At 43.6% G+C, this 24651-nt stretch overlaps 1 protein-coding gene across 1 annotated transcript; it reads right to left on the bottom strand.

Annotated features, from left to right (window-relative positions):
• Window positions 1-3289: 3289 nt before the first annotated feature.
• Window positions 3290-12903, bottom strand: NFKBIZ (NFKB inhibitor zeta). The gene is given in 12 exon segments (NM_001284452.1): window positions 3290-3343; window positions 5420-5587; window positions 5718-5828; window positions 6707-6876; window positions 7175-7238; window positions 7430-7576; window positions 7947-8052; window positions 8740-9521; window positions 9618-9721; window positions 9840-9870; window positions 10386-10528; window positions 12693-12903. Coding segments are annotated over 12 exon segments (2091 nt in total).
• Between the last annotated feature and the right edge of the window lie 11748 nt (window positions 12904-24651).

Genomic DNA, 24651 nt, shown 5'->3' with positions numbered 1-24651 from the left:
GAGCACAGCCAGGGACACCCGGGGTGGGGGTGGGGGGCTCAGTCGGTTAAGGATCCAGCTCTTGATTTCGGTTCAGGTTGTGGCCTGGGGGTCGTGGGGCTCAGCGTGAAGTCTGCTTGAAATTCTCTCTCCCTCTCCCTCTGCCCCTTCCCCGGTCCTTCCCTCCTGCTCAAATAAATACATTTTTAAAAATAAATAAACAGGGGTGCCTGGGTGGATCAGTTGGTTGGGCAGCTGGCACTTGGCTGTGGATGGCTCAGGTCATGGTCTCGGGGTCCCAGGGCCCCACTCCACGCTCAGTGGGGAGTCTGCTTCAGGATTCTCTCTTCCCCTCTGCCCCTCTCCCTGCTTGCTCACTCTCTAAAATAAACAAATAAATCTTTTAAATAAATAAGGAGTACAACTACGCCCATTTTCATTAACGTACCATTGATTTCACGATTAGATTACATGGCTGAGTCAAGTTCAAAACTCTGCTATTAGCTCATTATTGCTTAATAATAGAACTTTGGCTCAAACCTGACTCCTGCCCAGAATCGGTGATCCCAACCGGCATCGGCACACACTCATACCTTCATACACTCATTTACCCCATTGTTTTATGAGCTCCTTGTACGTGCCAGGCGCTGTAGCAGGCACTAGGTTGCGGTCGAGCACGTGGTCTTGCTTTCGCGGGGCTCATTCCTTAAAGCAATACCAAGAGCCACTCCGCATACCTCGGCAGCAGATCCTGCTCATCAATCACAGCGCCCTCTCCGGCCAAGCCCCGGGCTGCTTGAGCATGTTCCTCAACATGCCTCTCATGAGAATGCTACCGTCAGGGCAGGAACCCAAGATGAAACTAATTGGCCATCCACATGCTAACGAAACTACACTGAATCACTGGTGGTTCCCCCAAAATACTATGGTCTTGGTTCACATCATTTTCTGTTTCTGTCCCTTTCGCCAGCCCCTCCTCCCCCTCTAGGAATGTCCAAATCAACTAGGAATGTCCAAATCAACTCTTCTGTAGCTCACACGCTCTACCTTGAAGTCTCCCTACTTACTTCTCTCTCAAAGATATTCTCCTTCTGAATCTCTAGATTTCTCCCCACCTTTTATGCTACCTAGCAGAGTGCATGCCTTGTTTCCCACATACACATCTTAAGAAATAGGCCTTTTGTCTTTGAACGCCTCATATTATCCATTATACAGCTTTGCACACCCACACCCACACAAATCCTATGCCTGCCAAGCACTGGTTCGATTAATTATGACAGACCTTGAGAGGCAAGCTCGCTTGAAAAAAGCTCACTGTGTAGCTATGTTCCACAGGGGCCTCTGCTTTCTACTGTTCTGGTTATCAGGTTGCAGTGCAACGCAATGGGAGATACTGTATACAGAATTTGCATATATATATGCATAGGTACACTTTTCCAGAGAAAAGATTCATGACTTTTACCAGATTCTCAAGAGCTTTTAAGAATACAATGTATGTGCAGTAACTGATGCTAACAGATGTCGGGATGTTAGTTCTCACACGTCAAAATGGCATGTCGGGAAGGAGAAGGACCCCGTTTACTGCCCTTCCCAGGTTGACATCTCTCGGGATGATCCCGGTCATCTCCTAACTGTTTTTCCTGTGCTCACTGCTCCCACAGAATAAAGAATGAAAAATAAAGTCACAAACATAAAGGCTTTTCTGGCACATAAACTTCTAAATGATCAACAGTACCTATTAAGGCTTCATGATATTCTCAGAACCTCTATGAACTTGGCAAAGAATTTTTTTATGTTAAACTTTATATACCTTTAGGAATCATGTTGTTAAAAAAAACCCAAATTAAAATATATTAACTAATTTAAAGGTATTCAGATTAGTAATTAATAGCACTTTTTCAACCTAGGGAAATATAAATAAGGGACTGGGAAAAGAAATGCACATCCTTAAAATGAAGAGTATTATTGAATTAATGTTTATTTAAATCCATGCATGAGTTTTTCCATGAGTTCTCATCACAGCCGTATTTACAGATACCAAATAACTATAACTTTTGTCCACAAGACATACTGGGTCAAACAATGTGATCGATCCAAAGGTCAACTTTTTTAGTAGGATTTAGCTACGAAGACAATAAATCAGCCAAGCTGCTTGTGGGACTTCTCATTTAAGAAAAAAAAAAAAAAAAGCTTTTTAATGAATCAAATTTATTACAGTGAATTAGTGTGCAATCAAAACCAAATACATTCCTTGGGGTATGCCAGAGGTAAGCAAAATAATATTAATAGAATCAAGGTTACTAAAAAATAAGGCATTTTTTTCTGAATGGTAATATAAAACATCATGCTGTGTTATCACTACTTGACAATAAAAAAAAACCAGTAAGACATGTTTCAGTATTGACTTTTTGATGTTCCCATAAAGGTAAAACAAAATTCCACCAAGTAAATTATAAATTCTAGAAAGAGAGCACAAAGAGGTATTCTCTTTAAGAGCATGCAATTCCTTACAAATACCATGCCTCACCTCCATGCATGAGTAAAAGCATATGTACAATTCAAACAGAGCTCGATCAGCCACTAGGGGAACGATTCTCCATCTGTTTCTTCTACAGAGATGGTAGATGGGTGATTACACAGCTCTTCTGAATGTGCAGAATTTTTTTTTAAATAGTGACAGTTCACTTGTTCTTCTCTGTTTTACTGATTTGCATTTCAAATGTGGCCATGTTAATGACCAAATATGTACAAACAAAAGACAAAAACAATTACATACAATTTGTGAAAATCGAATTTTAACCATGGTACACTTCATCTAGTCCAACGCCTAGACGCTTTCCAACACCAGTAACGACTATCAGGTACTTCACCAGGCCAAATGAAGCCTCACGACTACATCCAGATTGATTTTTTTCCCTTTCAAATGCATTCCATTTTCATAAAAACAATGTTTACAGTTTACTTGCTTTTCAACTGGCAATAGCTACACGAGCAATGCCCTTTGCTACAAATCAAAGCCTTGTCCTACCCAAAAGCTACTGTTAATTGAAGTCGATTTTACCATTCAAGATTAAATTCAGATGTGTAGATCCCAGATACCTGGGTATGAAATATTAAAATCTGCCAAGAGGAATTAGGTATTTTTCTCCTTTTCCTTTAATATAACCCACTATATAATAGTGAACTAAATATGTTTGTTTCATAGAAACAACTTACATTTGCCAATACAGGGCAAATGGTCTATGTACAGATACATTAGGACTGCCTAACTGACAGTGAGTGTTGCCGACCAGGCTCCAAGCCAGTGGAGCTAATACGGTGGAGCTCTCTGCTGAATGGACTTTCCCTTCAGGATACGTCGGATCTGGAAGAGAAATACATAGATTTGTGAGGTTTCTTTCTTATGCTCAAGGTACCGTATTTCCTTCAGAGTTTGATCCCTTTTTTATACACTCTACACCACTCCTATCAACTTGGAAGTAAACAGATGAAGAAGTACGCAACAATACCTGTCCAGATTTTAGGGTGACTTTAAAAACTACTACTGTTACTCCTTTCAAGCTTATTAGAGCTCTTCTATAATGATCTCAGAGTACAAGAAAGTACAGCATCTCCATTAAGAATTATCTAAAGTTGAAAATCTCCAATGATGTCATCCTCTCCTAATCTCTACTCGTACTATTTGTGAGAACATTTCACGTAAGGCCGTGATTATGGCATATTGTGGTATCTCACCCATATCAATGTCTGCTTCAACTAACAAGAACCCAGAATCCACTTCATAAATATACAGGTTAATCTTTAATATACTTTAAAAGTGAGAACAGCTGTCATGAGATCCAATTAAAGCTTCTGCACAAAGGGACGCCTGGGTGGCTCAGTCAGCTAAGCGCCTGACTCTTGATTTCAGCTCAGGTCATGATCTCAGGGTCGTGACAGCGAGCCCCGCAGTGGGCTTGGGATTCTCTCTCTCCCTCTCCTTATCCCTCTACCCCCACCCCTGCTCACTCACAGGCACTGTCTCTAAAGTAAATTTTAAAAGCTTTAAAAAATAAATAAATAAAGCATCTGTGCATAAATGTTCGAATCACAGGAGAGCCCCTCGGTTCACTCAGAATCTAGTGACTGATTTTATACCCCAGTCTGACAAATGTCATTAGCTATCTCCTGGCCCACAGCAGATTAAAAGCAACCAATTGGAGGAAAGAAGATTAGGGCAGGGGACGCCACTGATAGCTGCTGGGATGGGAAACACGATGACCAGAGCCTGACCACAGAAGCAAAGGAGAAACCCTCCCCCCAACACACAAGACACAAAAACACAAAAGCAGAAAGGAAGAGTAACAGAAAAACAGGGAAGAGCCAAGCGGCTGCCCAACTCTCATCCCTGAGAACACCGCTGGATGGCTGCACACCACAGTGAAGCAGGAGCAAACACTGGGGGCAGGGTGGGGGGGCTGCCATTTACTATTATTCGATGATGATTCCTATCTGTGCAACCTCTCCAGTTCCATTTTCTCAGCTGAACCTTCACACTGTGACGTTTTTGGTACTATTAAATGGTGTAACAAACAGGAGAACTCTAAAAATTATCAAGAGATTCACTTGAAGTTATAAAGAGCCCCACAAATAGGGTAACAGCCTGGTCACAGTGAGGGCTGTGACTCAAAGAAAAGGCTAAACTGTGTTCTGTGTAATTTTGTGATTATCAAAGTTTGTAACGGCCTGCCCACAGCCGCAGTCAACCTCATTTACCTCAAGGAAAGATTTCCATCAAAAAATCTTACGTTCTGAAAAGACTCAGTTCTCGTTATCAGTTAAAGTTGAGTCATGTGAAGCTTCAATCCCCAAAAGCAATATATCACCGTATGATGAGTAAAGCCTAACTTTGTTTCAAATATCTGTAGGTTCTAAATTATATAACCAACCTTCCATTTTCGGTTTAGTATCAGTTAATAGACAGAAACAACTAGAACAGGGAATGTTTACTGAGCACTCACTACATCCTAAGGACTATCCAAGACTATCCTGAACGCTCTACGGAGACGGAATGATAGAACTTCACCCACGATCTGAAGACCCATCACTTGTAGACCTAAGAATCTCTTTTCTTGATGTCTGCAGGAACCTTGGTGCCTCCTCTTTCATCGGCTTCCAAAACTCAAACTATTCTGACTTCACTCTAAACCCAGCTTTGTGTTAGGAAAGACTGACCTTTGACCATTCTGGGTCCCTAGATAACACTCAAATTTCTTACTGTTTCTTTAGAATCAGAGCAATTGACTCCACAGTTGCTACAAAGACACTGTGAGACGCAGACGCTGAGAGGGCCCGCCTCCAGAGCACCCGCTGGCCTCTGCCCTACACAACCTCGTTCGTCTCCCTTTATGTTTCAGGCCAAGTGCCTGAAACAATTTCCTCTCCCTTCTGTCATCCTCACCTGTTCTCCCACGGGACCATCAGGAACCAAATGCACTGGCTGTTCATTCTCCAAGTTCCGAGTACTTGGGTCTGCTCCCTTCCTCATCAACAGCCTAACCGCATCCAACTGTGTCACCCGATACTGAAGGCTGGCAGCAACATGGAGGGCAGTGTTTCCATTGTAAGCCTGAGGACAAAGAGATAAAACGACACCTCTCAGAGAGGGAGATTGCCAGGCAAGCAGCTCAAAAGCTCAAAGACGGTATAAAAGAGGTCATTCCAAGTCTAATGCAGTCACCAAAGCTTTCTAGACGTACCTTTGCATTCACAAAAGACAGGCAACTGGGCAGCTCCAAAAACAGGCGAATGAGTTCCAGATTTGCTTCTTCTGCTGCCAAATGCAAGGCTGTGCGACCACTTTTACGATCCTTAAAAGAGGCAAGAGGAGAGAACAATGAACATCCAGACACCACATCTGGATACGCTTTCTACCCAGGCTCACAAGTGTCTGACTCACTCTTGGAGACGCACCACGAATGCTCCCAACCCCACAAAGCCTTTCTTCATCCCAGACTAAACAAAATCTCTTATCCCTCCTAAATTCCCCATCAATTTCCTATAAATCACCTATCATCATCTGCTTTTATATACAGGGTGGCCACAAAACGTAGAAGCACAGCCGATACTATTTTACCAAGTACTATAATGCAATACAATAAAACATTTATTATGTATTCGCCTGTGTTTCCAGACTTGATGGCTACCCTGTATACACATATAATTAGCTGCATCTCTCACCTCTTTTGCTTCCCAAGGTCTAAAGTAGCTTCTGATTCAAGCATTCTTCCCCCAGAGCTCCCAACTCAGTGCCTTGTACATAAGAGACACTGAGTAAATAAACCTCAAATTTGAGAATAAAATATTTTCCAGTTTAAAAACCAGAAGTAAGTCCAGATGGAACAATGATGATGGAACAACTCTTACAAGAAATCACTACTCTTGTGCTTAGTATGTGAAAATGGAAGCCAAAAATAACAGTGTCAATTTCAGGCATTTTCTTTTCCTTTTCTAAACAAAGACAAATTTATTTCACAGCTCAATGATCTTTTGAATAACCATCCACAAATTAAAAGCAAATTCAGAAAGCTGATGATTTTAAAATCTAAGCTTAATTATCCATGCATTGCTACTCACTCCATTAATTTAAAAAGAGGGAAAATAGTTTTATTTTATACTCGGGAACAAGGTCTTTGGCTACAACCTCCTTTCTTCCCTATCCTATCTCCAACCTCTTCTGAGAACGTACCTTAGCTTCCACTGCTGCTCCCATCTGAATCAGACATTTGATGGTGTCAACCATACTCTTGTTCTTCAGTAAAAGCTCCTGAACTTCAGGTGAATGGGGCTGTTGGTTTCTCTGAAGCTCATGCACCACAGCATTGTGTGCCACAACCGCACAATGTAGAGGAGTCAGGCCTTAAAAAAAAAGTGTAATAAAGCAATAAAGCAGTGGTCAAGTACCCGCCAGGTCTTTCTGTTGTTCCACAATTACACACCCTGAGGACGGTCTCTACCATGACCTACAAATGGGCTCTCCGAGAACTGGTAAGGCAATCTGAATATTCCCTCCGTGGCGTCTCAGTGCTAATTTTATCTGAAGAATATTTCAGCTTTAATGGCCTCCCTTCCTTCTTGGTATGAAACTTAATACCCTTAGAACTGATGGGTCCCACTCTCTAAATGGTTTTTCATCCAATAAAATTTCTGTTCTTACCATCATAGTTAGTTGCCTCAAGATCCAAAAACTGATTGCTCTTCACTGCTCCCTTCTGAATTGCCTGCAAAATTTTAAAAAATAGACACGTTAGCAAAAGACAAGTTACACAAATACGTACTTATTGGTATTGCCAAGAAATGAGTAAGCCGACTCAAAACAGGTTACTGCAACAGGCTACCTACATCTGGCTTCTCCTATCCGAGCCCTATCTCTTCAGCCCTGTGATAGCAGAAGCTGGCTCGAGGCTCTTACCTGAAGCACCTGGGAGTGACCTTTCTCGGCACAGACGTGCAGGGGGGTTCTTCCCCAGCAGTCAGTGGTGTTCACCTGGGCCCCAAGGTTCACCAGATCCTGCACGATGAGATGCTGATTGGCAGCCACTGCCACCTGAAAGGCACTCTGTGGACATTCAGATGGAAAAAAAAAGATTTTGTTTAAATATGTAACACTACCCTCATGAGCAATATGAACCAAAACTAAGAACGGAAAATAAATCCTATTAATAAGCTCAAAGATACTGTAACACAAGGAAACTAACATAAGCCTAGGGTGTGGCTTTATTACACCCAGTTAGTCTTTGGTCAAATAACTACAAAGTTAACATTAATAACTTCAAGCTTGATGATGGCAAAGAATCAACATCTCAAAGTTAATATTAACTCAACTCCCTCGGTTGGGAGCTCTAAAATGACCCGTACATAAATATGAAACTTCTCAGTGTCCTCTTCCCCATGACATTTCTGCCATTTCACTCGGACGAGATCCTCACCTGTCCGTTGTGCTCTTTAATATCCAACATGTGAAGCGCATTCATTTTTCTTGCAAGGACGTAGGAAAGTGCCCTTCTCCCCTGGGCAACAGCAATATGGAGGAACCTGGGAAACAAGGAAAGAAAGAGGTGATTACTTCTGACTTCACAACGTTCATCTTTAAAAAAAAAAAAAAAAAATCTACTTTAGCCCCTTTCTTGATACGTTGGTGCATTCAAAAGAAACAGTACAGACAGTAATTTATCTTTTCTGTTGGGTTAATAATACATCTGAGTTGCAACAGATGTGTTAAGTTACCAGAAATAGTAAGAAGAATGCCAAGCACCACACCGATGGCCTTAAGTCTATTATATCTAATATTCCTAAAAACCCTATGAGGGAGGTCTTTCCACTTTACGTGTCAAGAAATTGAGACCTAGAAAGGTTAAATAACTTGCCCACGACCACAAAGATGTCATGACAGATTAAGATTTAGTCTACAAGTCACCTCACAGGTGATGGCTGACCAACTAATGACGATCTGTTTTTGCTCTATAGACACAATCCACGCTGGTCTTTCAAAACCAGCTATTCAAAGACACGTATGTTTTCATTAATTGAGAAGAGATCATCGGTTCAGACAGAAAAGAAGAAGAAAACTCCTGAAATATTAGCAACAGCAATTTCTACCTACGCTCGTCATCCCGATTAGCCACTTACTAAGGTCCAGCCTGGTAGACCCTAGAGAAATTCTGTGCCCACTGTATCCAGGGATTATGGTTTATCAAATTAGGTTCAGAAAGGGATACTCACGTGTCACCATCTGCATCCTTTGAAAGAAACTGGTCTTGGGAGATATTTGCCAACTTGCTTTCTTCTTGCTCTACTTGCCACTGAAAAAAGGACTTCCCTAACTGTGTGGTGTTCACTGGATTTCCGATGATGTTCTGGAACGGCGCTGAAGTGCTTAGCGTGGTAGCGCCCGCATCATGCCCCACCATGGCCTCACAGGCACCGTGTGGCATCATGTTGAAGTTCTGCAGGGGGGACTCATTTTGTTGCTGAACACTGGGGGGATTCTGAATGGGAACAGCGATATTCTCCGATTCCCGACTATTTAGAAGGGATGCAAAACATTGATCTGGGCAGAACTGTGGTTCTTGACCCTCAAAGAGGTTCGATTCATAGCTGGGGGACTGGGAAGTTCTGGAATAAGGACCGTACTCCAGAGCTGGGCTGGGGGTGTAGTGCTGTGGTGGCAGCGGCTGCTGCAAGTGCTGGCTCTGTGGAGAATACTGGTACAGGGAGGCCTGATCCATCATGTGTGGAGAGCTGCTGACTTGGAATGGTTGGTATTTCTGAGGCGGAGAGAAGATCTGCCCTCCGTGGAAGTCCTGACACTGTTCCCGGGGGGAGCCCTGAGGGACCACCACTGGGCTCATCCAGCTAACTTGGACAGTATTTAAGGACACCGGGCTGCATTCATTCTTAATGTTGATTATGTTCTGAAGCAGATCGGCGCTGCTGTCCTGTTTGGATTCACTGTGATGAACATCTTCCATGCTCTCTGCAGGTGTTGGCGTTTGAGGTGGTGTCTGGAAAAGGAGAAAAAGTAGGTTGCGTGCTCTCTTTCAAAATCATTCCAGGAAAAATTTCCAAGCACATTCAGGGGAAAATAGTGAGATACTTACCAAAAACTGGGTATGTAACACAGCTGGCCTTTTGCAAGCTGGTCCATCAGACAACGAATCGGGTCCTTTCCTTTTCCCACTATATGGTACTGTGTTCTTCAATTCTATACCGGAGAAAGGAATGTGGAATCTGTGATCACCTTATTTTCTAAATTTTCCCCATAATCCCACTACGCTATTTAACCCTAAAGCCCCCATACTATGAATAGAAGGAATGCTTACCTGTGAATTGCTCTCTGTTCACGCTTTGTGTCTATAAGGGAAAAAAGTTTCCAACTTAGTGCACATCAAAATGGTTTCCTACTTAATAAACATCAATAAAACAGACTTATCTCTATCACTCTTCACAGCTCATCAAACATCTTTGATAGTTATCCCAGCAATATTCATTTTCTATCTTAATTTTCATTCTATCTTGCAACTTTCCCCGTTTTCACTTTCATCTTGTTCAAGTCAAGACCAAATCGATAAGCCATTTGAGTTTTCCCTTTCTAGTCAAGTTTTCCCATCTCAATCGAACCCCCATGAATCTGCTGCCTCCAATTTGCCTTTGTTTATTCCTTCATTCATTCATTAAAATTTCTCTTGTGTGCCTAGTACCGGGGGCTAAGTGATAGGAATACAGCAGACAGAGACCAATACGCCCGCCATCCTATGACGCTGTGGTGTTGTCTACAAAGACCTACTGGATGGCGGTCAGCCGAGAACAATAAATAGCCCAACAGAATAACCTCCCTGCCCTGACCCAGAACAAACAATAGGTGGCACCTTAAAATCATCCAAAGCTTGGCCAGAAGCCTTCTGTTTATGACTTCGGATATGCAGCAGGAGTTCCTTCACCGAGTTCTTCACACGAACGCCTTGAAAGGGTCCTCTCTGTTGCCTTCCAATAACCCCCATATGGGGTTCAACTGTTCAAAAGAAAACGAAACACATCCCGATTTAATCTCATCACAAGCACAAATCTTGATAATCTCAAAAGCACAGCCATCTAACGTCTGAAGTCCCCAACCCACAAGACTGCAAAGCCCTTCCGACTCTCTCCGGTCAAAGGCCTTGCAGGTCAGTCCCCAGCCCTGCTTAAGGATTCTTCATTTGCTAACACCTTTCTCCACCAGGCACCTAAGAAAATAAAGCTCATAAAGCTGTGGTTTCGGGGGGGGGGGGCCCAGAGCCAACAGATAAACCCAAATTAAACCTCTTTTGTCTTTGAGTCCTAGCCATCCAAAAGACACAGTCGCAGGTTTTGCCACCCTCTCACAAATCTTGACTGTTTTAAAAACCTTAAGGGAGCAAGCAATAAGTGATGGATTTTTAGCTTTTTCAAAACAAAGGCTTTATGTCCACACAGAAATTTAAAGTCTATTCATTCCACTCACCTAGGAAAGCACAAAACTTCTTCCAAAGACCTCAAGGTGCCAAAGCCTAACAATTAACAATGTCTTAGATTTATTATTTCCCTCAGTTCAGCTCCGCCAAGAAAGCTGCTTAAATTCACTAAGCTTAAACATACACACACAGGATTTCCCCTCACCAGTGGTTTTTGGAATTGCTCACCTAGGCCTTCTAAGTAGAAAGCAAACAATCTCATCTCAGTTTAACTTCTAAAAGACACTTGAAAATGCAGCCTAGGAGTACAGCATTCCACTCCTGATGGCTACTATGTCACAACCTCTTGGGATGAGCTGAGCACAAGGTAAACATGCAGAAAGTCAGGAAATGAATAATTGAGCCACTCTGCGGAGAGTGGGAAAAAGAAGATGAGGCAGGAAACGCCTAATTTGAATATGCAGAGATACAGATATATCATGAGCAGATGAGAGGAAACATCTCTAGGATGGAGCAAATTAAACGATCAGTTGATCTGATGTTTAAGTTTAGGAAAATCCTGCCAGCATCTAACACAGCATTTCTCTGGAATGACAGCAGTTAATTCGACGTCACGGGGAGAAAAATTCGGTTTCAGAAATCCCCTGCGTCTATGTGGTAAACCAAGGAACCAGCATTAACAGTTTCAGCCGGAGGAAGAGCAAACGTGAGAGAAAAGGTTCCAATACACATGTACACACGCACGCACACAGTTTTCACATCTGCTATACATTTAACACGCGGGGAGCACCTTGTAAAACTGAGTGGCTTGAATTACTTTTTAGGTGACGATGAAGAATCACTTTTTAAAATGAAAGAAAGCCGAAACCCAAGTGGCTAGCAGGAGGGAACACCTGAGCAAGAACGTTCTTTAAAATCACGCTGAGCACTTTCCAAGACTTGCCATGACCTAGGCGTCCCCGGACCTACCCACAGCGCCTGCCTGTTTTCCTTCAAGTTATGCAACTACGTTTGATAAGAAAAGAAACTAACCGATTCACAACAGAAGAAAGGAACCCTTATGGTTTGCTTTAAGATTTGCTCTAACCATTCTAAAGCTCAAAGAAGAGAAACAAGACCACAGAAATTCGGGGCCGACTTCTGAAATCCGAAAACGTCAGAAACAAAAGGCCTAAGCCGAGCTGGCTTTCCGTCCAGGGTCATCTAACAGCTTGTTAACAGCAGTTTCTTTTCTTTATTAGCATAAAGTCTTAGCATTTTCATAAATACTTTAAAAAAAAAAAAAAAGTTGAACTTAAAGTCCTCAAACCTCACTGGTGACCACAAGAAAAGTTATGCCTACATCAGATGCAAAAACTCGCCACAAGTATACGATCTATGGCTTAATAAAGCTTTTTTTTTTTTTTTCTTTAAAAAAAAAAAAGAAAAAAGAGGAACGGGGAGAGGAATCCACTGTGATTCACCCCCAGCCCTAGACGTCGGCGCTCTGCTCTCGGGCCGTCGGCGCTGCCAGGCCGGGCAAAGGGCATCGGTTCCAGCAAACGCCCTGCCCAGGGCAAGTCCAACTCCCCGGTGCGGGCCGGGCCGGTGCGGGGCCTGCGCGGGGGGCGCGGGGGCGCGGGGGGGGGCGCCGAGGCTCTGGGCCCGGGACTTGGCACCTGGACCGGGGGGGGGGGGACCGGGGTGCGGGGGTGCCCCAGGGGTGTCGGGGGGTGCGGGGGGTGCCGGGGAGGGTGCGGGGGGTACCTGGCGGCCGGTCCGCGCGCGCGCAGCCCCTGGGCCGGGCGTCGACGGCGCCGCAGGAGGAGGCGGAGGCGGCGGAGGCGGCGGAGGCGGGCGAGCCTGGCGCGGAGGCCCCGGGCGGCGAGGCGCCGTAGAAGCAGGCCAGGCTGAGCGGGCTGCTCATGAGGCCGCCGTCCCCGCCGCGCCGCTCGTCCAGCGCCTTGTCCACGATCATGCTCCCGGGCCTCGGGCTCGCACGGGCGGCGGCGGCGGCGGCGGCGAGAGGCGCGGGCTGGGGCGGGCTGGGGCGGGCTGGGGCGCGGGCACCGGGCGGCGCGGCTTTTCTAGGGGCGCGCGGGGGCGGGGACTGGGCCGCCGCCTCCCGCCGCCCGCCGCCCGCCTCCCGCCGCCCTCCCGGGCCCGCCTCCGGATGCGTCCCGTTTCCAGTAAAATGTACAGGATGAGGCAACGTCCCCGCCCGCCCCGCCCCGCCCGCCGCTCCCTCCCGCAGCCCCGACCCCGCCCCGCCCTGGTCCCCGACGGAGGCCGGCCCCGGGGGGGGGGGGGGGGAGAGGGGGAGGGGGTGGGAGCGCGAGGAGGGGGGAGGGGAGGGGGAGGGCTGGCGAGGGGGAGGGTAGGGGGCCCGCGGGGAGGGGGAGGGGGGAGGGGGCCCGCGGGGAGGGGGGAGGGGAGGGGGGAGGGGAGGGGGAGGGCTGGCGAGGGGGACGGCAGGGGGCCCGCGGGGAGTGGGGAGGGGGAGGGGGGAGGGCAGGGGGCCCGCGGGGAGGGGGAGGGGCGGGGGCGGCCGTCCGGGTTCCCGGGGCTGGGCAGCCCGCCCCCCTCCAGCCCCTGCAGCCCCTGCAGCCCCTGCAGCCCCTCCAGCCGGGCTCGGGCTCCGGGTCCGGGTCAGGGTCCGGGCGTCGCGGGAAGGCCCCGAGGGCCCGGCACCCCAGCGCCCCCCGGGGCTGCCCGTTGCCCACGCGCCCGCCGGCAGCGCCCACCAGGTGCCGAGCCGCGCTCCCGTCCCCAGCTACGACCTGACACCTCGGTACTTTGGGGGCACGGCCTGGGAACAAAAAACCGTGCCCTACCTCATTCCGTAGCGAACTGAAACACACACGTGCGTGTATTTCAATACACCCGATTTGTCTGTGTTTCTACATTTTATCCGGCAAACAGAAATTTCCAGCTTTCCTATCTTAAGTCCGCTTGACCGATGGAGTGACCCAATTCTTTATTGATGTCCTAAATCTTGTTAAACCCGTGGCCAGGAGTTTGCAGCAGGAGAAAATGATGAATGATTATGTCCCTCAAGTACACTCTAATCTCGTGGAAATGATAAGGGAAGCACGTACACGCTACATTAGAAGAAACCAGCTATGATCAAACATCATGAGGGATACAAAGTCCAAAGAGTGTCCTAAAAAGAAAGACAAAAAGTGGTGGAGGAAAAGAGGACACGAGGAAAAAAAATCTTTGCATTCCCTACAGGCTGGGTGGGATTTAAACCAAAAGCACTTACAGGAAGAAGGATCAGCTTGGGCAAAAAAAAAAAAAAAAAAAAAAAGACTTGGAAGAGTCCGATAAAAGCTTACAGTCCCTTCCAGGGTAGTCAAAGCAAAGATGGTAACACAAACGGTATAGGCAACCTTTGGGTGGAGCACCTCCAGTGGCCGACTGACACACTGGGTCTTTAATTAACACTGAGCGAACCTGCAAGAATTTGGGGCAGGCAAAATTAACCTGGAAGCTGCTTAGATGGGGTAAGACTGAGGGGCCAGAGGCCATTAGGAATCACTGCAATGGTCCAGGCGGGGAGAACGGACTCGACCCTGGTACAGAGGCAAAGAGGAAAGGAAATGGAAAGAAAGGGCTGGACAGCATTGCTAAGACCGAATCTACAGGGTGGGACCAGGCGGATGTGGGCAGCAATGGAAGGGGGGGGGGGGGGGCCCAGCCAGGATGGGGTGGGGGGCCCGCCTGATGACCAGGTGAACAGGGATGCCAGCTTCAGCTCAGAAGTAAATCAACAGAAGCAAAATGCCAGGGTTCCAGGAAGGGAAGGAGGGGGACAGGAAGATGAGGAGCTTGAAATTGTTACTCAGCATTAATAGGTGATAGAGGACCCTGCTGGGCAGGCCAAAGGAAATATTTACTTGTTCCCCACAAGTACTGTACTGCCTGCCCCCAAAAACTTCTTGCTGCCTTTCCCTTCCCCCAGTTTTTGGATCTGGGTAACTTCAAAAAAAAAAAATAAAAATAAAAAGGAAACAACTCCTTTGTATCTGCAGGAAATACAAGACGCCAGTAATTGCAGTTCTTCGGAAACCAAAATCACTTAAAGGACACTCCAAATGAGATGTTGGGCTTTCTCAGTAAAATTTATTCAGATCTTTTTTTTCCTCCCCACTAACATTTTATGTATAAAAAGGCCTTAAATGTCTATCCAAACAAGTTCATGCACAAATATTTTTTACAAAATTAATTCCCCCCCCCCCCCAAATTGTTTCTGGTTTCACCTGATATATAAAAACCCAAGCTCAAAAGCATAGCTTCTGGAGAACTCATCCATCTACAAATACTACATAAATAAATATGGTCAGCAAAAGACTGATGTTTCAGAATAAACATTCAAAGTTTTCCATAAAATCACAGATTCAAAGCAATCATACTGTTTGAGGAGACCACAAGCCCCAATGCCCAGAAGCCCTCCCACCGCAGTCAAGAATCCTCGTTTGATAACATTACTGCAAAAAGATCTAAATATACTTTGCCTTATTTTACATGTTGAAACATAAACTCAATTTGGTCTATTAGGCTGAATGATATGACACTACCATTGTCCTAATCAAATATGATAGAACATTCACTCTGTGAGAGACAGCTACCATGGTTATGAGGTCTCTCTGGAAAAGTACACTGAGGCCAACTGTCAGCACCAACCAGACAGCCATATAAGAAAGCCATTCTGCAAGCTGATCCTCCAGCATGTCAGGCCTTCAGGTGACTGCACTGACCAACATCTTGATTATAGTCTTAGGAGCAACCTTGAGCCAGGATTCCCCCAAAGCCACTTCTAGGTTCCTGACCCCAGGAGCTATATTTAAAAAATGAAGCCTTGAGGGATCCCTGGGTGGCGCAGCGGTTGGGCGCCTGCCTTTGGCCCAGGGTGTGATCCTGGAGACCCAGGATCAAATCCCACATCAGGCTCCCGGTGCATGGAGCCTGCTTCTCCCTCTGCCTATGTCTCTGCCTCTCTCTCTCTCTCTCTCTCTCTCTCTCTGTGACTATCTTAAATAAATTAAAAAAAAAAAAATGAAGCCTTGAGCATTTGTGCAAGGTCACACTGTTCATCACTGGGGGAAGAGATTAAAATCCTCATGTGTCTGACTCTAGAGCCTGATCTTTTACTTTAAAAGGAAAATCAGAAGACTCATTTCCTCAAGGCTCAGATACTCCATCTACATATAAAGATAAGAAAAAATATGAAAATGACATATCAGAGAGGTTCCCTGACTCATAGAAGGAGAAATCTGCCCCAAAGCAACTGGAAGACACTGTAAATAAGAAATAAAAAATATGATGATGGCTACCTTTCCCTTAATTCTATAGATGTTAACAATTTATTGTCTATAAAAAAATTACCTTATTGTATCTTACAGGATAGAACATTTCTGAATAGTATGGTGCCAATTAAGTTGTAACACCATTTTGAGGTCAATCACTCAAAGTTTTTAAAAAGGTACTGAATTTCTGAACATAGATGTAATAAAATTTTCAAAAGCCAAAACTTATTTGGTGCAACTTTCCAGATTGGAGATGAAAAAGCCAGTGAAGTATCTCATGGGGCAAGTAATTAGAGTGCATTGGCTGAAGCAGTAGAAGAATTTATTTTGCTAAATGCCTTTTAGACTTTGAAAAAACCGCAAAAGAAATAATGGCCCTGCCCTTTCCAATGATACAGCAACTCATCAAATTAAGATTCGACTGCAAACATGAAAGCTGATCTTGTCTGCAGTACTGCACTTTTTTGCCTTAGAAATGGATAGATCTACAGACTGTCTGGACTTGCTATTTTGGTTGTATTAATCAGGTATTAGCACTGGCTAATCACCAAAGATCTTGGGATCCCTGGGTGGCGCAGCGGTTTGGCGCCTGCCTTTGGCCCAGGGCGCGATCCTGGAGACCCGGGATCGAATCCCACGTCGGGCTCCCGGTGCATGGAGCCTGCTTCTCCCTCTGCCTGTGTCTCTGCCTCTCTCTCTCTCTCTGTGACTATCATAAATAAATAAAAATTAAAAAATAAAAATAAAAAAATCACCAAAGATCTTTTTTTTAATTTTATTTAAATTCAATTAATTAACATGTGATGTAGTATTGGTTTCAGAGCTAGGGGTCAGTGATTTATCAGTCATATAACACCCAGTGCTCATTACAAAGATCTTTTATATGAACACTTGAAAACAAACAGAAGAGATGCTGAAACATTCAAAGTGTACAATAATCTTTTTGAATCTCATCTTTTATCCCGCAATAATTGTATTGACATTTGCACTGATGGTACAAAAGCAATGGGGGGGTGGTAAACTCCTGGTGCCTTAACAACAAATCAAGGCAGTGGCAACAAAATGAAATAGTAGTCATTGTATTCATCACCACTGGCAGAAAGGGAAAAAATTTAAAAAGCTAGTTTTACTTAAAGTCCCACACAAAATAGTTACAGTAATTAATTGTATTAAATATTGAGCCTTGAAATACACATATTTTTAATATTCTATGATGATTGGAAAAGCACTTGGTCCATTAGACTGAAAGAATTAAATGAGAATATACTGCATTTGTTCTACTCCAATCCCATTTGAGTTGTGAGTTGAACTAGTCACGATTTTTCATGGAACACCAATTTACTTGACTGACAAATTGTGGTTATTCTGACTTGGATGTTTATAAGTTTTTTTGTTTTCTTTTTTCTAATGAACAAAGTAAGCCTGTCATGTTAAGAAATAACTGACAGTATTTATTGCCAATGATAAAAGCCAATCCTTCAAATGAAAATTCTAATTAGGGAACTTTCTGACATCCTGAGCTTGGTATCTTCCCAGTATTTATTTTTTAGTTTTTTGGTGTGTGTGTGTGTGTGTTTCAAGATTTTATTTGAGAGAAAGGGAGAGAGAGTGCACACAAACAGGGGGAGGGGCAGAGGGAGAGGGAAAAGCAGACTTCCTGCTGAGGACTTGGGGCTCCCCGGCCTGGACTTGGGGCTCCTCTGGGTCCCAGGACTCTGAGATCATGACCTGAGCCAAAGGCAGACACTTATTTTAGTATATGTGCTGCCGAAGCGAGCACCAAAGGCAGACACTTAACCAACTGAGCCACCCAGGCGCCCCTTTAAGGTTCTATTTTTTTAAGTAATCTTTGCACCCAACGTGGAGCTTGAACTCACAATCCAGAGATGGAGTTGCATGCTCCACCACCTGAGCCAGCCAGGCTCCCAGATACCTTCCCAGTATTTTTTTCTTAAGATTTTATTAATTTATTCATGAGAGACACACAGAGAGAGAAAGAGGCAGAGACACAGGCAGAGGGAGAAGCAGGCTCCATGCAGGGAGCCTGACGTGGGACTCGATCCCGGGACTCCAGGATCACGTCCTGGGCTGAAGGTTGCCCTAAACTGCTTAGCCACCGGGGCTGCCCACCTTCCCAGTATTTGAAGATGTTTTTGTTGAGGTCAAAGGTATTATGTTATTAACAAATGTGATTTTTTAATATTATATAGCAAAATGTGGTAATATTTGGAAAATTTGCATAACTCAATATTTTCCAACTGAAGAATGTAAGACATTACAAAACCACACATGGTTAAAAGATTCATTCAAGGTGAGACAGAAATCAGTAGATATTAATGTACTAAGAGTATAAAAACATTCACTGATACGGTTTCAGGCTCCATATCTCATTTATCCTTTGATGAACTACCAATTATCTGGTATAATATTAAAGAATAAGGAGGCCTGGGTGGCTCAGTGGTTGAGCATCTGCCTTCAACTCAGAGCATGATCCCGGGGTCCTGGGATCGAGTCCCACATCAGGCTCCCTGAGAGGGGCCTGCCTCTCCCTCTGCCTATGTCTCTGCCTCTCTCGCTGTGTCCCTCATGAATACGTAAATAAAACCTTTAAAAAAAAAAAAAGAATAACCACAATTATCTGAAAAAGACTACTAATAGATTTCAACCAAAACAATATATTGCAACAACTTAAATGCAGAAACATATAAGAATCTATCTTCTTTGAAGTCAGACATTAAGAGACTTGCAAAAATGTAAAATAATACTGTTCTTCTCACTAATTTTTTTACTTTTTTACATTTGCTTTTGAAGTCTAATTGATATACAACATTACATTAGTTTCAGATGTACAACATATTGAGCCAACAATTCTATACGTTACTCAATGCGATCCATAAGTACAGTCACTGTCACAATACATTGTTACTTAATATTATTGACTGTATTCCCTATGCTGTACTTTTCATCCCTTATTTTATAACTGGAAGCTTGTATCTCTTAATTCCTTTCATATATTTTGCCCATCCCCCTACTCACCTCCCCTCTGGCAGCCACCAATTTGTTCTCTGTAGTTAAGAGTCTGGTTATTTGTCTGGTTTGTTCATTTCTCCTATTTTTTAGATTCCAGACCTAAATGAAGTCATATGGTATTTGTCTTTCTCTGTCTGATTTATTCCATTTAGCATAATGTCCTCTAGCTCTATCCATGTTGTTGCAAATGACAAGATTTCATTCACTTTTGTGGCTGAGTAGTAGTCCATCACACACACACGTACACGCACACACTAGATCTTCTTTATCCATTCATCCTAGGTGGACACTTGGTCTGCTTCCAAATGTTGGCTATTGCAAATAATGCTGCAATAAATACAGAGGTGCGTGTATCTTTTTGAATTAGTGTTTTCATATTCTTTAGGTCAATACCCAATAGTTGAATGACTGAATCATATGGTATGCTTATAATACTTTCAGGAAACCTCCAAACTGTTCTCCACAGCAGCTGCCCTAATTTACATTCCTACTAACAGTGCAGGAGGGTTCCCTTTTCTCCACGTCCTCCCCAACATTTGTTATTTCTTGTCTTTTTGATTCTAGCCATTCTGACTGGGATAAGATGATACCTCATTGTGGTTTTGAGGTGCATGTTCCTGATGATGAGTGATGTGAGCATCTTTTCATATGTCTCCTAGTCATCTGTATGTCTGCTTTGGAAACATGTCTACTCAGGTCCTCTATCCATTTTTTGTCATTGATTGTATTTTCAGTGTTGAGTTGTGTAAGCTTCTTTATATTTTTTCATATTAACCCCTTATGGGATATATGATTTGCAAATATCTTCTCCCATTCACTTGGTTGCTTTTTTGTTTTGTTGATGGTTTTCTTTTTGCTGTGTGAAAACTTTTTATTTTGGTGTAGTCCCAATCATTTATTTTTGCTTCTGTTTCCCTTGCCAGAGGAGACATATCCATAAATATGTTGCTAAGGCCAATGTCTAAGAGATTATGACCTATGTTTTCTTTTTTTTTTTTCTACCTATGTTTTCTTTTAGGAGTTTTATGGTTTTAGGTCTTACCTTAAGGTCTTTAATTCATTTTGAGGGTTTTTTGTATGGTATAAGAAAGTGGTCCAATTTCATTCTTTTGCATGTAGTTGTCCAGCTTTCCCAACACGCACCATTTATTGAAAAGACTGTCTTTTCCCTATTGCATACTCTGGCTTCCTTTATCCTAGATTAACTGACCACATAAGCCTGGGCTGTATTTCTGGGCTCTCTATTCTTTTTTGTTGATCTTTGCATCTGTTTTTGTGCCAGTATCCTACTGTTTTGATCACTAGAGCTTTGTAGTGTATCTTAAAATCTAGGATTGTGATAACCCCCAGTTCTGTTCTTCTTTCTCAAGATTGCTTTAGTTATTCGAGCCATCAATTTTTTTCTGGTTTAGAAAATACAGTTTTTCAAATAGGTAAGTAAGCATCTTTTTAAAATTTTATTGAAAGACATATTGTTTCACTCAAAAGTGGAATATAAGAAATAGTGAAAGGGATTATAAGGGAAAGGAGGGGAACTGAGTGGGAAAAACTGGAGAGGAAGACAAACAATGAGAGACTCCTAACTCTGGGAAACAAACAGAAAGTTGCAGGAGGGGAGGAGGGTGGAGGGATAGGGTAATTGGGTGATGGACAATGAGGAGGGCACTTGATGCGATGAGTACTGTGTGTTATACTACATGTTGGCAAAATGACTTTAAATTAAAATAAGCATTATTTTTTAAAAAATTTATTGAAAGAATGCAGGTAGTATCATGATTCAAACTAAAATTCCAGATTGTATTCATAATTGTTGAACACCTGGTTCTGGAACTTTCCTCTCCTCTCCATTTCTATTTAAACTCTCCAAGACAGGCCTTTATCTCTCACCTGAGCCAAATAACTACCCATCAACCTTCCCCACTTAAAACCTATCCCCCAGACTGCCATGAGCATGTCATACCTATGACCAAATCTATTAATTGCCCTACCTTATTTATGGATCCTTCGATGGCTCCCTGTCATCTTCAGTAGCAGGTTCAGTCTTCTTGGAATGGCAAGTGTCCAAGCCCTGCCTTCCTCACAAGCCTCAATTTCCTCATTAGCTGCAGTCATACAAAACTGAATAGAGTTTTTGCCATAGATCTGACTGTTGTTCCCTCTATGTGAAATAATTACCCTTCCTCACCTGGCCAATTCATGCTCATCTTTCCCAAGACTCAAGATTAACATCCACCACCCCTGGAGCCTTCCCTGACCCTCCACCTCCCCACGCTCACTCTCACCCTCAGTCTGGCTTAAAGCTCCTTTTCTGTGTTTCCACAAAGACTCCCATCAGAACTCTCAAGTTGTGTTGAAATTACCCATTTAGGAGTCCATCTACTCTACTCTATCATAAACTCCCTTTAAGTAGCCAACCACCTGTTACTTAGTACGTATTTAATTGAATAGTGCATTTTTAAATAGTTACACTTTCAATAGTTATAGAAGTGCCTACAAAATATCTTCTATCTTGTCTCTTAGTACACAAAATCTAAAACATTCTTCCAGGTGGATGGAACTGGAGGGTATTATGCTGAGAGAAAGGTAAGTCAGTCAGAGAAGAACAAACATTATATGATTTCACTCATACAGGAATATAAAAAATAGTGAAAGAGATTATAGGGGAAAGGAGGGGAAATGAGTGAGAAAAATTAGAGAGGGTGACAAAGCATGAGAGACTCCCAACTCTGGGAAACGAACAAGGGTGGTGGAAGGGGAGGTGGGCAGGGAGATGGGGTGACTGGGTGACAGGCACTGAGGGGGGCACTTGATGGGATGAGCAGTGGGTTTTACATGTTAGCAAATTGAACTTCAATTAAAAAATAGAGAGAGATAAAATAAATAAAAATGAGGTATTTAATATGCAAAAAAATAAAAAATAAAATATTTACTATCGGGTGCATTACAGAAAAGTTTGCCAACCCCTGCTTTAAGCAACGGTGCTCAGAGGCACAAGAGTGTCATGGCTTTGAAACCTGCAGATCCGGCTCTAGCACTGACCAGCTGTGCGACCTGTTCCTTAATTTCTGAGCCTCAAGTCACTGACTGGGTGGCCTAAACAATGAAGATTTATTTTCTCACAGTTCTGGAGGCTTAGAATCCAAGATTAAAGTGTCAGCATGGTTGGTTTCTCCTAAAGCCTTTCTCACCAAGTTCATGGGTGACCTTTTCTATGGCACTCATCCCTGGTGTCTCTTCCTCTTCTAATAGGGACACCAGTCAGATTGGATTAGGGCATGTCTTAATGGCCTCACTTTATTACTTCTTTAAAAGCCCTGCACCAAACACAGTCACATTCTGAGGTACCAGGGGTTAGAGTTTCAACATATGAATTTGGGGTGGGGGGTGGGGACACAATTCAGTCCATAACACATAGGTTTGATGTAGCTGGATTTTAGAGGTGAAAACCAAGCACAGGACTTTAGTTATGATATGGGCAGTCATGGGGTCCAACTGTGGTCGAGCAGGGAAAAATATGGGTGTCGTGGTGTTCCTAAACAAACTTCAAGCTGCTCTTGGTTTTGTTTTGTTTTTGTGTGTGTGTGGTTTTTTAAGATTTATTTACTTATTTGAGAGAGCATAAGCAGAGAAGCAGAGGGAGAGAGAGAGAGAATCTCAAGCAGACTCCACGCTGAGTGTGGAGCCCCACACAGGGCTCGATCTCACAACCCCAAGATCACAACCTGAGCCAGTGAGCAGAAACCAAGAGTTGGACGCTAAACTAACTGCACCACCCAGGCACCCCTCCAGCTGCCCTTAAATGTGATGGTACTGAGAAGGAGGACCTGCGGGGTAGGTGGGAAGCATTTTGGACAAGGAACTATTAGGACTTTTCTACAGTGGAATAAAGGTGCTGAAAGAGTTCAATCTTTAAGTCCTCTAGAGATTTCTAGAAAAATGAAGATAATGTTTTAGGTGGGGGTGGAGAAGAAAAGGGGGAATATGGCAAGTTTGGTTTTGGATCCCTTGATTATACACGTGGCAACATGGAATTAGGACTCAGAGAAATGGTCAGAGCTGGAGATAGGAATCTAGAGTCTTCAGACAGGTCAGAGTTCAATCTGTGGGAGTTGGGGAGCTTGCTCAGAGTTCAAAAACATCGGAGACAAAAACTCTCAGTTCTCAAACTGCTTTGCTGTCTCATAGGTTTGGGAAATAGTTTCACATGACCTCTCCGGCTAATGTAGCCTATCTGGTTCTCTCCCTTTGCCTTCTTTGTCTTCATAGCCCATTATTATCCCCCTGGCATTATATTTATATAGCTATTTGGGTGTTGTCTGTCTCTTCCAGGTGAGCGTAAGCTCCGTGAGGACACAGACCTGTCTTTCTGTTCAGTACTCTGGAAGAAAGCCCAGAACCATGTACGTGCTCAATAAATATTTACTGAGTTAAACTATAAATAGATTAATTTTCATAATCAATAGAATTAAATTTAATAATAGATTGCTGAATACTGTCTTTTTATCTTTTCTTAAAATAAAATCTTGCTCTTTAACAAATACCTTTGGATAAATGAACACATAGACGCATATATTTGAGAATCTTGAAACATACAACCTAAAAACTTAGTTTTGTTTGTGTTTTCCCTTAAGTCGTGCTTTCCCCAAATCAAGAGCACCTAACCCCTGCTCTGCAACAGTATTTATTTATGAGAAAGTAAATGTGACTTTCTTTAAAACTCCAGGCATTTTGCAATCTGGTTGCTCTTATCAGACAATCTGCTTGCATCTACTTTTCTTCCTTTTTAAATTTTCATAGCAGGTTATTCGTGGTGTTATTGGTTTCTATCAAGTCTCTGTTCCTTTTACTCACTGGACCTGTACTTTAAGATTCCTGGATCATTGTACTTATGTGGGTGCCAACAGTCCATATAAACATACTTTATCACTTTTCTTTATAATTTTCTCCAGGGGGCTGCTGGCTGTGGTACGGCGTCTCATGACATACAGCTATAGGTAAAATAGGCATTTAAACCAAGTCCGCCCTCCTCCTTTTTTCTAAGGAATCATAATGAAAGAAAAATCTCAATCAGTCTGTATTTCATACAGGTGAAGATTTTTGTAAAATTCCAGCCTCTTTTTCAGGTAGTATGAGTGGCATAATTGGCACTAGAATTGTAGGATAAAGTAATTTAAAGCAGTTCTCCGACAAATGGGGAATCCCTCCTTACAGGATTAGCAGAAACACTGAGGAAGGGACGCCTGGGTGGGTCAGCGGTTGAGCGTCTGCCTTTGGCTCAGGATCGGGCGTGATCCCGGGGTCCTGGAATCGAGTTCTGCATCAGGCTCCCTGCATGGAGCCTGCTTATCCCTCTGCCTATGTCTCTGCCTCTCTCTGTGTGTCTCTCA

This window comes from Canis lupus, chromosome 33 (assembly GCF_011100685.1).
Source record: "Canis lupus familiaris isolate Mischka breed German Shepherd chromosome 33, alternate assembly UU_Cfam_GSD_1.0, whole genome shotgun sequence".
Taxonomy (NCBI): Eukaryota; Metazoa; Chordata; class Mammalia; order Carnivora; family Canidae; genus Canis; species Canis lupus.
Note: the sequence above shows the minus strand (reverse complement) of the source record. Positions and strands in the feature narration are given on the sequence as shown.